At 47.7% G+C, this 12,639-nt stretch overlaps 1 protein-coding gene across 12 annotated transcripts in view; it reads right to left on the reverse strand.

Moving 5' to 3' along the window:
- Nucleotides 1-12,639, reverse strand: part of PITPNM1 (phosphatidylinositol transfer protein membrane associated 1) — a 31,191-nt gene that overhangs the window by 7,695 nt on the left and 10,857 nt on the right. For 6 of the 12 annotated variants that reach the window (XM_083426914.1, XM_083426924.1, XM_083426918.1 and 3 more), the window contains 12 exons: nucleotides 11,523-11,834; nucleotides 10,699-10,794; nucleotides 9,548-9,655; nucleotides 8,453-8,511; nucleotides 8,041-8,282; nucleotides 7,159-7,348; nucleotides 6,612-6,719; nucleotides 6,078-6,259; nucleotides 4,810-5,009; nucleotides 4,548-4,718; nucleotides 1,986-2,138; nucleotides 21-169 (listed from right to left, as the gene is read on the reverse strand). In XM_083426914.1, coding sequence (XP_083283040.1) covers nucleotides 21-169; nucleotides 1,986-2,138; nucleotides 4,548-4,718; nucleotides 4,810-5,009; nucleotides 6,078-6,259; nucleotides 6,612-6,719; nucleotides 7,159-7,348; nucleotides 8,041-8,282; nucleotides 8,453-8,511; nucleotides 9,548-9,655; nucleotides 10,699-10,794; nucleotides 11,523-11,834 — 1,970 coding nt within the window. The remainder of the gene's footprint in view (nucleotides 1-20; nucleotides 170-1,985; nucleotides 2,139-4,547; nucleotides 4,719-4,809; nucleotides 5,010-6,077; nucleotides 6,260-6,611; nucleotides 6,720-7,158; nucleotides 7,349-8,040; nucleotides 8,283-8,452; nucleotides 8,512-9,547; nucleotides 9,656-10,698; nucleotides 10,795-11,522; nucleotides 11,835-12,639) is intronic. The other 6 variants (XM_083426921.1, XM_083426922.1, XM_083426920.1 and 3 more) reach the window with 1 other exon arrangement.

Genomic DNA, 12,639 nt, shown 5'->3' on the forward strand with positions numbered 1-12,639 from the left:
CCTGCCCACAGCCCTGGTACCTGGCGCAGGATGAAAGCCGCCACATCGGCACTTTCCCAATAGCTGGCATGGAAAAGGTGAGGGAGGGTGATGGTGGGGAAGGCCGTCAATGCCTCGGGGCAATAGAGAGAGTAGTCAATGCGTTTAGCACCCCACCAACGATCCAGAACTAGGAGGGAAGAGAAACTGTTGTTAGGGTGGCCCCATTGGTCTCCTCACTTCAGCTGTGAACTACACTCATGCGGCTGCTTGTACTTTGTCTGCCCATTTCCTGTTACCTTTACTTCCTCCCCAACAAATAAACAAGTCCTACTCGTCACATTCTCTGAGGCCTCAAGTCCGTCAGACAATAATAACACTGGCACTGCTAGGGATATGGCAACATCTGCCTCATCAACCAGTCCTTCACAGTCTAAGAGCACAGCCCTGCCTGCCTACGTTGATGGCCTCTCTGCTGGTTTCTGCTACTGGGGAGCAGTGCTCTTGGGGTGGGGGGGTGGGGACTGCGCCACAACAGAGGTCCCAGCTATGCCCAGGCAGGCAAAGAATTGCTGCTGGCAGTTCTCCCGCCAGTGGTAGCAGGAGAAAAGCCTTGATACAGGGTGTTTTCAAGGATAGGCATGAGGGCCAAAGATCCTCAGGACACCAGCCTGGGGCTCGTGTAGCAATAAAATAAAAAGAACTGTCCTGTAGAGACCTTCTTCCCTGGCCAAAGCAAGACAACAGGGCTTGGGATATGGTGATAGATTCCTCTGCCCCTAGATAACACCCCCATCCCCCAAAGGAAGGAAAGGAAATGGATGCAGGGGGGAAACCAGAGAGAACAGGTTTCCAAAGGGCCAAAATATTTTATTATGTACATGTTTCATCTTTGCATTAAACATGCAGCTTTGTTTGTTTGTTGTTGTTGTTTAAAAAAACCAGAAATCAGGTCAGTTTGGGGCACAAATAATTATTGGGATCACAGCAGGTGAATTTAACTTGTTCCTCAACTGCTGCAGTCCTAAAAATAAACCCTCCTCTGAAATTGGGATTTCCCCTACAAAGCAAATGCCAATCATCAACTACTCCCTTGAGAGCTGATTCCACTGTATTTGCATTTTAAAAAAGAAGAAGCCCCGAACATTAAATGCAAATACTATCTTGGCCTGTAATCTTTAAATTCCATTCATTTCAGTGGGCTCTTTCAGTTCTACTTCACTAGAATTTAAGCAGCCTGACTGCGCACAGGAATATAGCCTTTTACTCTTTGTTCATTATAATTCAGATTTTGGGTTTATTAGTATGTCAGGCACTAACTCAGTGGCTTGGCAGAGCCAGAAGAGTGTGAAAGCACTTCAGTTCAGAATGTGGGATCGCAAGTGACACAAAAGGGCACAATATGCCCAGGCTATGGTAGCAATGTCAAATTTGGGTGGGCCAGTCAAAGAACAAGCCTTTTCTTGGCAGCACAGCAAATATTCAATCCTTGCAAAATGAACTCATTTGACTCACAGACATAAGAAACATTGTTCAGGGTTCCAGTCTGAATCTGCAGTTAGGATTCAGTTCATGAATTCAGAAAAGCCGGCCTAATACACTTTTTGAGTTGCTGAGCATCAAGGAAGAGCTTTATGCACCAACATTTTAAGTTATGAGGGGAGCACAGGAAAGACACCCCCACAGATTGTTAGTGACCATACAGGCAATATGTTACAAGTACTTCAACCAAACGAATGTGTGTAACACTTTGTTAGAATCAACTGTTTGCAGTGTTTAAAACAGAAAGAGCTGATTAATTTATGGTGCAAAAAGTAATGAGCATCATTTTAAAAAACAGGGAAACAAACATGGATTTTTAAACATTAAGGAGAGAAAAGCCCTAACTTTCCCTCCTCAAATGGCCTCATAAATGCACTTGGATGAAAAGTAGACAGGAAGCCAAATTTAACTGTGTTTGCATAGAAATTGGGGGGGGGGGTGAGGACAAGCAACATGTAACTTACTCTTCACAACTTCATTGGTGCTGGTTATAGTAGTCTCACACGTGGTTGCCTCATTCCCTTTCCAGAAACCCCCAAAAGCACTAGTTGGAGTGGGCGGTGTCACAAGGTCTAATTCATCCATGAAGAGGGAAGAGTGACTCTGCAAGGCCTCAGCTAGGCCAAATGGAAAGGTAAACAGAGGTGAGTATGGCAATTATAACACATCCCCCAATCCCTCCCAGGCTTCCACTGGTCTTATGTGTGGTGCCCTCCAAGTACTGTGCCTCTGAAGAAATGCCGACTTGCCACTGTTTAAAATCACTATTCCCCCCCTCTCAAAGTCGCCTCATCCCTGCTTTACTAAAACCTCTGCTGTTGTTTAAACCCATCATTTTCCTCTCAGTGTCTCTCTCTATCCCCACCTTTACTTAAACTTCTCCCCTTGTTTAGAACAGCCCCTTTTTTTCTCCTTTTGGTGTCTCTCCCTTCCTGCTATATTCAAACTTCACTCTCTTCCATTCTTCAGCTGCCTCATGTGACAGAAATAAAGGATGCAGAGCCCTCAAATATCCCTTAGTACCTCTACACATTGTATGCCACTCCTGCTACCATGTGTTGTATTTAACATGGAAGTTCCGGATTCGTTGTATTAATTCAGAACAGGTATTTTATTAACTAGCAAACACCTATACATACACAACACCCACTAACAGAACTTATCGCCTTCTGCGACTGAACAAGCTGACAGGCTTGGTATTCAGATTCTATTTGTCTTAAAAATATCATCATGGGGGTGTGCACAAAGGGGGCTGCGGAATATAAGCAAGGAGTAGGCGTGGGCATGGCAGGGGATTGGCAAGCAGAAGGAGCAGCAGCACAGTGTGTGTGTGTGTGTGTGTGTGTGTGTGTGTGTGTATTTACAGTCATTTGAGTGCTCAATCCTGCCAATTCTCACATTCCTGTTTGCCCTGTTCCATGAATATTTAAAAAAATAAATCATGAAGGATTCAGCTCCATCTCGTAGGCAGCTAAATCAAAGTGGGGTTGACAAGTGGAATGATCACAGGCATAGCTCCCAGCATATAATACAAACACAGATGAACAACAAAATTATTCAAAGCTTAAAGGGGGGGGGGAATGACTGAACAAAACCTATATGCTTCATTATATTACTGCTCTCAGAGCAGAAGGAGAACAGAGGTTCATAATTTGTGTGGTTTGCGTCTGAAAAAGAACAGAGGAACTTCCCCTCCTACAAGGCGGGAGGGGCACTTCCTCCTTGAGCCTAACAGTTGAAGCTTTCGAGACACTAGCTGTGCCAGGGGTGGCCACCCATATATGGGCATGTATACCACACCACTCGTAGAAGAATATGTTTTTATGCTGAGGATGAGGACTAAGGCTGGGTCTATGCATGCAATCAAATGAGGCGGGAACAAGCCATAGAATGGGTCGTGTCAATTCAAACTGCAGACCATGTAAAAATGCATTTAAAAATGAAACATACAAAAATCTATGCAAATACCAATGCAGCACAGAAAGGATCTAGCCCACCTTTTAGGCTAGTTTTCTATTTGCAGGGCGCATTTGGTGTAGGGGAACATGGAGCCATTCCATCTGGCTGCTGCAAAGGAAGGAGTGGGAAGCAGGGACTGCACCGTTGGCTCCGCTGAGAAACCAGCTCTATTGGGCCCTTCCATCCCTCAACTGTCCTGTAGCAGCAGCCATTCAAACCGCCTGTAGCAGACAGGTGGAAAGCAGGACTCAAGAGGAACAGCCAGGGGCTGCGGCTGCTGCTCCCACAACAGCTGCTGCCTCTTGCTCTCACCTCAGCCTGCTTTGTGGCAAGCCAGCCCTTCCTGCAGGCGGAGACTGTCTTGTTTACTGCTGATCAGTTCTGGGAGCCTTTTTGGCTAAGCAGCAGAGTAAAATGCTTGAAATAAATGTTACCCTCCCCTGCCGTGACTCAAACCATCCAGCCATCCTGCTCTGAAACAGTTTTAGGCCAAGGCAGGCGCAACTTGTCCCATTGCTGCCCAGCCTTTTGAATAGTTGCCCCTGCTGAAATTCTGTGCGTGGCTGAATGCATGACTTCCTTTACTTCTTCACAGAATGCTAGTGCTCCCTAGAACAGATACCCACCCAGGGCACCCCATATTTCAAAATAAAAATAACTTTTCCACCACCCCAGTACTGCCCCCGTGCAAATCCAGCCTGGCGTTCTTCAACACAAATGAACATGGGAGACCACCCAAAGTCACATCTCCAAAAGTCCCAGCATCGCTGAGCTCCCATATCTCACTCCTGCTATAGCAGGACTCTTCCAATTCAGAACCCATATTTAGTCAAAATGTGCATTCCGGGACCAACTTCTTAATTATACACACATTTGTATTAGGGTAGGGCTGCTGCTGCTGCTGCAACTCATCTCAGATCAGGCTACACCCCAGGAAGGGATCCCACAACCCACCATTTGAAGATCAAGATACTGTAGCATTTCCTTCCATACTCCCCCATACTCCCCAAAGGGACACCACATTTTTCCCAAGCATGTCCAAGGCTAGTCTTGGCGTCTCTTCTCACCCAGTGACGTGGACGATCCGTCTCCCAGAGGATATTTCTGGTAACGGGGTATGCCAAAGGGAGGCACGGCGTGGAACTGGCGGGCCAGCAGAGGCTCCAGGCGCGAGGCGCAGGGGTCAGCCGCGTGAAACAAGTTGTAGACCTGCTCGCAGGCTGGGTGCATCTGGGCCACTGAAGAGGGGAAAGAGAAAGGGTAAGGAATCCTGCTTCGGCAGAAGGGGAAAGGCGAAAGGAAGACAGGGGAGGGGGAAAGGACCCTTACCGTCCAGCGCTGGCATCACCGTCTTGCGGAGTGCAAGAACCAGCCCCAGGGGTGAGCCAAACAAGAAGAAACCAGACACCTTGAACTCCAGCTTCCCAACCGTGCTTGGCCCCTCAAAGGTCTCTATCATCGAGGATGACGAGTTGCTGCTACGTCGAGGGTCTCCTTCTGCCTCCGAGGCAGGCATGCTAGCCTGCAGGCTGGAGATGGCAGAAGACTTCCATCACTGTCAGGAAACAGCCCACTGCTCCTACGCTCTCTCTCCCCCAACAGAACCACCTTCCCTGTGAAGGGCCTATATGTAGGTTTCCACCAGGCCAGTATTTTTCTCTGTTGCCTGAAAGATCACATGATCTCTTTGTTTCCTCTCCCCATGTAAAGAAGCATAAATGGACTTGTGTCGTCCCTTCTTCTCAGACATCACCCACCCCACCACCCAAAATCAGAGCCGCCTTTATTTTCCCTCTTTTTAAAAAAGAAAAAAAAGTTGTGAATACGTGGCATTTTTGTGTGTGCACCCATTCAGCTTTAGACAGCTTGTGAATTTCTTTCAGCAGACACAAAGCCAGATATTTCTATATCCGAGAGCCCTTCTATTTCATTAATTTAGATCAGCATTTCACCTTCCTCTCCTTTCAGACAGGGGGGCACACTGCCTCTAATTTATCAGGAAAGGTTTATGAACGTAAGTGCAGTCACACAACTTTAGCATTATTTTAGTATAAAATAATCTTAAGGAGACCCAAGAGGGCAATTGTGGGGCAGAAAAAGTGCTTATGATAGGGTTGCATGTGAAGATTAACACCAAGATAGGAAGGAAAGAGTAATCCTTATTAACGTTATTGTCAGCTATATTTGTGCCTTTTCTAATTTTATAAGGCACAAGGATCTACGCTCCAACAACCTTTTTTGTGTGGTTAGTAGCATTTTATGCATTGTATCTTCGCTATTATTGTTTTGGCTGTTTATAATTGTTTAACGATTTGCCGTAAGTGTTGGGAAGGATTTAGTTTTTATTTGTACACTTGGCAGCAGTGTGAGTTTCCCTATGGGGTGCAGGGTTTTGGATAAAAGGAGATGCTCTGAGGCTGTTCTGGTGGGGTAGAGGAAGCTCCTTATCAGGTCCCAGATGTCAGTAGCCCTATGCTATGAATGGGTGCACATTTGACCGCTTTTTCAACCCCAATGGGCACTAATCTAATTGTAACCAATTATTTTAACCTAATAGGACAGTCTGCTTCGCAGACCAAATTCCCACATTGCCTCACCTGGTCAAGAACTGCTGCTGCTGTTGTGAGGAATCGCCCTCCTGCGTCACGTTGTCACTGGGTTTCTGGATGGAGGGAAGTGCCCCGGGCTCAGGACTGGCGCGGCCCACCCCACACACTTCTGCCCTCTCAAGCAGGGGGTCTCGCACAACAGAAGTCTCTGGAGAAAGCAGCTCAGTACTCTGAAGAAAAGGGAACAGATCAGCAAGTGTGCATCTCTGTTCTACTGAGGAGATTCAAAAGCCTTTGCTATTTGTAAGTGAATGTTAAAAGAGGGAGGGCCTTCTTCTGGTAACAGAACCTACTAGGCCTCGAAGAGGAAATGGGGTGGATGCTGGGCTTGACCTGCTATATACTAGGGCAGAAACTTTTGCGCAAGCAATTATTGCTGGCCAAATCAGAAGAAACCCTCATCCCTCTCATGTCAAATCCCTGTTCCTCCCTGTATCTGAGAACCCTCAGAGCTCAAGTAAGGAAAAAAGCTGATTATAAATGCATAAAGGAAGGGGTGTTACCACAGCTCAGTTAACTGACCATGCTGCCACGGCGACTGCTCCCACGACTCCCTGACCCACCAGCACGGCTGTGGCAGAGGGCATCAAAGGCCAGGATTCCACCAACACAGTCCCCAATCAGCAGCACCTATAAAGGGGGACGTGGACAGAGTTAGTTCCCCACTGATGAAAGGAACGTCCCCGCAGTCATTGCTTAATCAGAGGAAGCATGAAGCTTAAGCCAGCCTCTTAAACAAGGCCTTGCATTCCCACCCCTTTCCTACAGCTGAGAAGTGAATCCAGTGGAGACTGCACTGCTTTAACCAATGTGGTTGAAAGCCAAGGAATATTGGGGGCAGCAGTTTTATAAAAGAACGGGGTTGTGTGATGGAGATGTCTCAGAGCCTTCACAAAACAAAAGATTTTTTTTTAATCTAGTATTACTCCCCCCTCCCTGCAAAGACCCTAATTCTATTTTTAAAAGACGATAAAGCAAAACAAAACCATAGCACAGAGGGTAAAATGCTTGTTCCAACTGGAGCACAGAGGGTTTCCCCTCAGTTATTTCAGATTCCAGGCCCTCTGACCTGGCCACAGAAGCCTGCGCCATCAGGAGAGTGGATGAAATTGGCATAGGCCTGGTTGGTACGGGAAATGACGGTTGCGACGGCATTCTGGTAGCTGCCTGAGGAGGTGGCCAGGAGAGGCAAAGCGGCCAATGGAATGTGGTCCTGGCTACTGGACAGACTGTCGCCGTCATGACTGTAGGGGCTGAGTCTGGAAAAGGAGACCATGAGAGAAACGATCAAGACACACTCTCAGACCAAGGACCTGATCATTCTCACAACACCCAGATCTTGGTACTGAGCCCAGGAGGTGACTACCTTCTGGATTTAAGGACTAGAACTTAAGGAGGTTGAAGGCAGCCCATTCAGAAAGGGAGGCCCCTTTTCTGACCACAGTTTAAAAAGAGATCTTGGGCCAACGGTTTCTCCTTTATGTCCTGCCAGCAAGTGGGGAACTTTGGGAGAAAGTGCATATACACACACATACACATGCACTTTTTAATTATTGTTTTCCACCCTAATATATATACAACGGTGGCCTATGCAAAAAGGGGACAGAATTACCTCATGAAGATCCTGCTCTAAGATCTCTCTTCAAAGTCTCAATACTTCACCCAAACCACAATCCCTAGGTCGGCACTTATCCACAGTAGCACATTATTCACACTGAACCCTTTGCATGTCGCTAGGCACCATACACTACCAAACGCCTCACCCACTTATCCAAAACACCCACCCACCCCGAATAAAGTGCTTGGCATAGGTCCTCATCCAAGCTGCCTGGAGAAGGCACCAGCGCTCTCCTTGAGCTCCTGCACAATCAACTGCCCAAAGCCCTGAGTCAGAAGGGAACAGTCCTGCTCCCACCAAGCGCTCTTGAGCCTGACAGAACACGCTTCCTACTTGGAGACGAGGGCGTAGGCAGCAGCACAGATAGGCGGGCAAGGCACCAGGCGCAGCGCAATGTGCCCCAGTGCCTCGGGGAAGTGTAGGCGGGTGACTGTGTCCAAGGTGGCGCTGAGCGTGTGCACATCGGCCTGTTTGGAGCCCGGCTCTCCCACGCCCTGGTCCAGGATGTTGCCGCTGTGGAGGATCAGGAAAAGCGCATGGATACGACATGTCCCGGAGTTGCCTTCTGAGCCAGCCTATAGAAAGAGACATGTAGAACTGGGTCTGGTGTCAAGTTGAGGTTCTGGAAAAGTGACTTGGGAGGCAACAACAATGGTCCTGTAACCACAAGCCCTCTCCCATGTCTTGGCGCCATGGTTCTGAAGGTACCCACGTGGGAAGGCAGTATGATGAGGGGTTCACTCACCTCTGGTGGGCCAGGTGCCACGACACCATCACTGTCTGGCTTGGCAGCCACAACATCAACTGCAAAGACAACAGTGTTTTAGTTAATGGCACCAGGCAGAGAAGGAAGAGAGAAAGCAATGGGAGGCAGAGAAGGATAGAAATCACAAATGGAACAGGAATGGCCTTCACAGGTAATTGACAACTTGTACTGCTTTCACTTACAAGATTGCAGCTATGCACTCATGAGGGGAATACATAAATAAATGGAGGGGGGAACCCACTGTTCCCCATTTTCCATTTATCCATTGCCCACACATCCAATGGGTTTTCCTTGCTACTGGGCTCTGGGAAAGTCACAAGAGGCCCGGTAAGCAAAGCACTTATCAAATTTTGGGAAAGTGGTGTGAGGGCTCTAGCAGCATCCCAGAGCCCTTGTCCCTCCTTCTCAAAGCCTGGTAAGCAGTGCTCCACCTTGCAGGGAGGCCAGTTCCTGGGGTCCTGACTTTACACAATTTCATTTTTACAAGTGGACCCCGTAGAACTGAAAACTTGCATAAGCTCTGAGTTACCTGTACTTCAAGGGACAGAATTATACTGCCAGTGCCCCATGATCTTGTAGCAATAAGCAGAGAAGTCTAGAGCTCTGCATGAAAATGTTTATGCTGCAATACCACCCCGGTATTATTTTTTCAAATTAGGTTTTATTGGTTTGGTTGGCTTGAGGGGGTGTGGGTTGGATGTTTTTGTGTGTGTGGAGGATGTGCTTTTTTTTGCTTGTTCTTTATTTGTTTTCAAGTGTTTGTGTTCTGTCTGTTGTTTTTTGGGGGAGGGGGTTCTGAAAAGCTCCAGATTTTGGTCTGTGAAATGAATATTCTGTGGTGCCTATGGCAGTTTATTAGATTTTCACATATGCCCCCAGGCCCATAGAAGTTGGAGACTCTTGGTGTAGAACATAGGCCATTTTCAGAATCTGAGATGTGCAGTTATGGAGTCTGAGATTTCGTAGCATCTCCAGAAGCACTACCAAAGACTAGTGGATATTCCTCCATGCACAAATTCACTCACACCATGAGCAGACTCTATTCTGCATGGAACACCTGAACCGCTCTCTTACCAAGAACATCATCTGGCTCAATGGGTCGCTCCAGAGTGTCGAGAAAGTCATTTGAGTTCCACTTGGTGATTTCCTTGGCAAAAACATCATCACTGTCGGAGAAGTCTTCTAGGAAAGGAAAACTCATTGAGAAGCAAGTGCACTGCAGACACTAAAAAAACTCCCATGTTTAACAGGACTGCACCAAAGTTCACAAACAGGAGATCTGCTGTCCATTAGGGTAGACCAGTGATTTTCAATCAGTGTGCTGTGACACCCTGGGGTGTCACCCAGGGTGTTACCCAGGGATGCAGCAGACAACACTGCCCTCTGCTCCTCTTTCCTTCCCTCTCTCCGCTGATGCCCTCTCATGTCTCTGCCTCCCAAAGGCTTGCGTGGCGGTTTGTTACAGCAGCCCTGGTTACAAGCTCCCCAAGCAAATGGTGCTTCTGGGACTGGCCAAGGGGTGCTTCCCAGGCTCCCAGGGGGAAGTGTGAGAGGGCACCTCTCTTTGGGGCAGGGGGGGCAGCTCAGAGACCAGTGGGGGCAGCTGCAGCTGCCCAGAGGAATCCCAATGAGAGGGGAGAGGAGAGGAGGCTGAGGGAAGACTTCACAAGGGAGAGTGTTTGAAAAAGGGTTAGAGGCAGCCAGCTCTGCAGGCAAAGGGTGACATAACTGGGCTCATGAGTCCCATAGGGGTGCTGCAGAAGGAAGGTAGTTGGTCAAGGGAGTCATGGACTCAAAAAGGTTGAAAATCTCTGGTGTAAATACTGAGCAAGATGGGCCAATGGTGTGTCTCAGTGGAAGGGAGCTTCCTATGTTTCCTATAAACTTGGAGCATTACACATGCAAAACATGCATGTTTCCTATGAACAAAAAGGTCTGCCTTTGCATGTGTGTGCATTCCTCTTTACAGAGAGTAAAAAAACCAGAGATTTTTATCTTCCCCAATCCACACAAATCGGATGAATCTGGGGAGGTGATTTTAAGATAAATATAAACAAACACAACTCCAAGCCCACAGAGGGCCGGGTCACACAGGTCCCTGTAAACCAGCCTCCACATGCTTGCAGTGGCAACTGTCAGAGCCAACAGCAACAGGCACCCATAGCTCTCAGCCCTCTCAAAAACAGATGCATGCACAGAACCCTCCTGTACCCAGCACTGCATACCATGAGCATCAAAGAATTCCTCTTCAGAGCTGTTTTCAGAATCCCGTGCAATATTTTGCATCCGCCACTCTGATAAGCTGTGAGGAGATACTCCAGCTGTAGGGGCATCAAGCATAGAGTTTATGACCAAGAGGTAAAAAAAAACAAAAACTATCATCATATCTAAAGCAAGCTTAACTTGCTCCCAATGCGGACATTAAAAAACAATCCCAAAGTTTTCCCCATGCAAGCAACAGTTAGCTTCTTATCCTAGGGTGTATACAGGAGATTATGTATGTGGAACAATGGGGGCAATTTCACCCTTACTGCAGCTCCGACACTCAGCATCGGTTGCTTACTACTGTATGACTAAGAAGAGGAAGTTTCACAATAGGAAGTCTGCCCTCTCTGTTTTCCTAATTTAAAAAAGCAGCAGCAGCTACTGTTCATCTAGTACAAGAGAACGAGCCATGAAATTGATTAAGCTTAATTACAAACAACGGCAGGTAAAATTTATTTCAGAAGGGAACCGTTACACTTTTTTCCTTTTAAAATGTACAAGCGTGCATATGGAGATATGTCTCCCCATACTTTCAGGGTGTGAACACACACACAGAGTTTTGGGGTGTTTGAGGGATGAGGGAGAGGAGAGGAAAGGAGAGAGAAAAAGTGTGTCACTAAAATGGACACTCTCCAATATGCCCATCCAAAAGCCTACCTCCAGCAGCAGTATAACTCTTTTACACCCAAAAGAAGGGGCAGGAGGGGAAACCCTCTATATCCTCCTCACACCTTCCCGCTACACTACCGTTTGCTGCCTCCATTTGCTGGAAATGACTGCTCACCAGCATGCTGAGAAGAATACGATGACCGAGAAGACGACGACCACTGCTTGGCAAATGGATCATCTGGAGAGGAATCCGGAGCCCTTAGGTTGTCGACTCGGTCCTGCTTCTCGCAGCCACCCAGCTCAGCCGGGCTCTCAGGACTGGGCACTGCAGGCCCTGCGTCGGGCTCAATGCACTTGGCCATTTTCTGAGCCAGCATGAGTGCCGTCTCTTCCTCCAGCCTCCGGATGTCATCCATGGTGAGATCTATCCATTCATCCTGCCAGCACCAGGCCTGGCGGTGGGCCCGGAGCATCACCTTCCGCAGACCTACAGGGGATGCCACAAACCATGGGGCCACTTACTCTTCTCCCCCCAGGAACCATTAGCTTTCTTTATCATCAGGCCTAGCTCCAGCTCCCAGTGCATTATGAGACAATACCAGCATTAGATATTATACCTTTAAATGTTTCCATCGCCCATTTCCCTCAAAGCTAAGGAAAGAATTAAGGTCCAGTTCAGATTAACAAGATAAACCAAATTTAGAAAATTGGGAGGCCATTGGATTAAATGCCCTATCCCTCACACATTCAGCTTCGCTGCTTGAAGCCAAACAGCCAAACAGGAAGTGCCGGCCTGACCTAATCCTAGGTTGCATGTTGCTGGCGAGATTGATGAGATCTTGCCAGAAATCAGCACCAATGCTGGCACCACTTTTCCAGGGGTGTATAGGAACCACTCCACCAGGGGTTTCTGGTGCCCAAGGTGGCTGTTTCACTCAACCTCATGGGCAGACCAGCGCTGCACGCACCTAACCTTCTCTATCTCATCTTGCCATTATATTTCAGCCATCATCAACCCTGGTTGAAACTGTGACTAGGAATGAATCTGCTCTCCTTTTGAAAGGCTGGTTTTAAAACCAAACCCCAAAGCACAGAAAGTTAAGTGCCAAGTTAGATCCATTCAATCTGCAACTGTGAATTTATTTTTTAAGTAAATTTGGGGGGGGGGTCCTCCAGATCAGAACTCTGGCACGGAGACTAGGTGGGGCTATAACCCTTTGTCCTTGCCTAAAGCTGCAATCTGAATTGGGGGTGGGGGTGGGGTTCTAGGCCAGCAATTTGCATTGGGGGGG

This window comes from Podarcis tiliguerta (assembly GCF_965153285.1).
Source record: "Podarcis tiliguerta genome assembly, chromosome: 1".
NCBI lineage: Eukaryota > Metazoa > Chordata > Lepidosauria > Squamata > Lacertidae > Podarcis > Podarcis tiliguerta.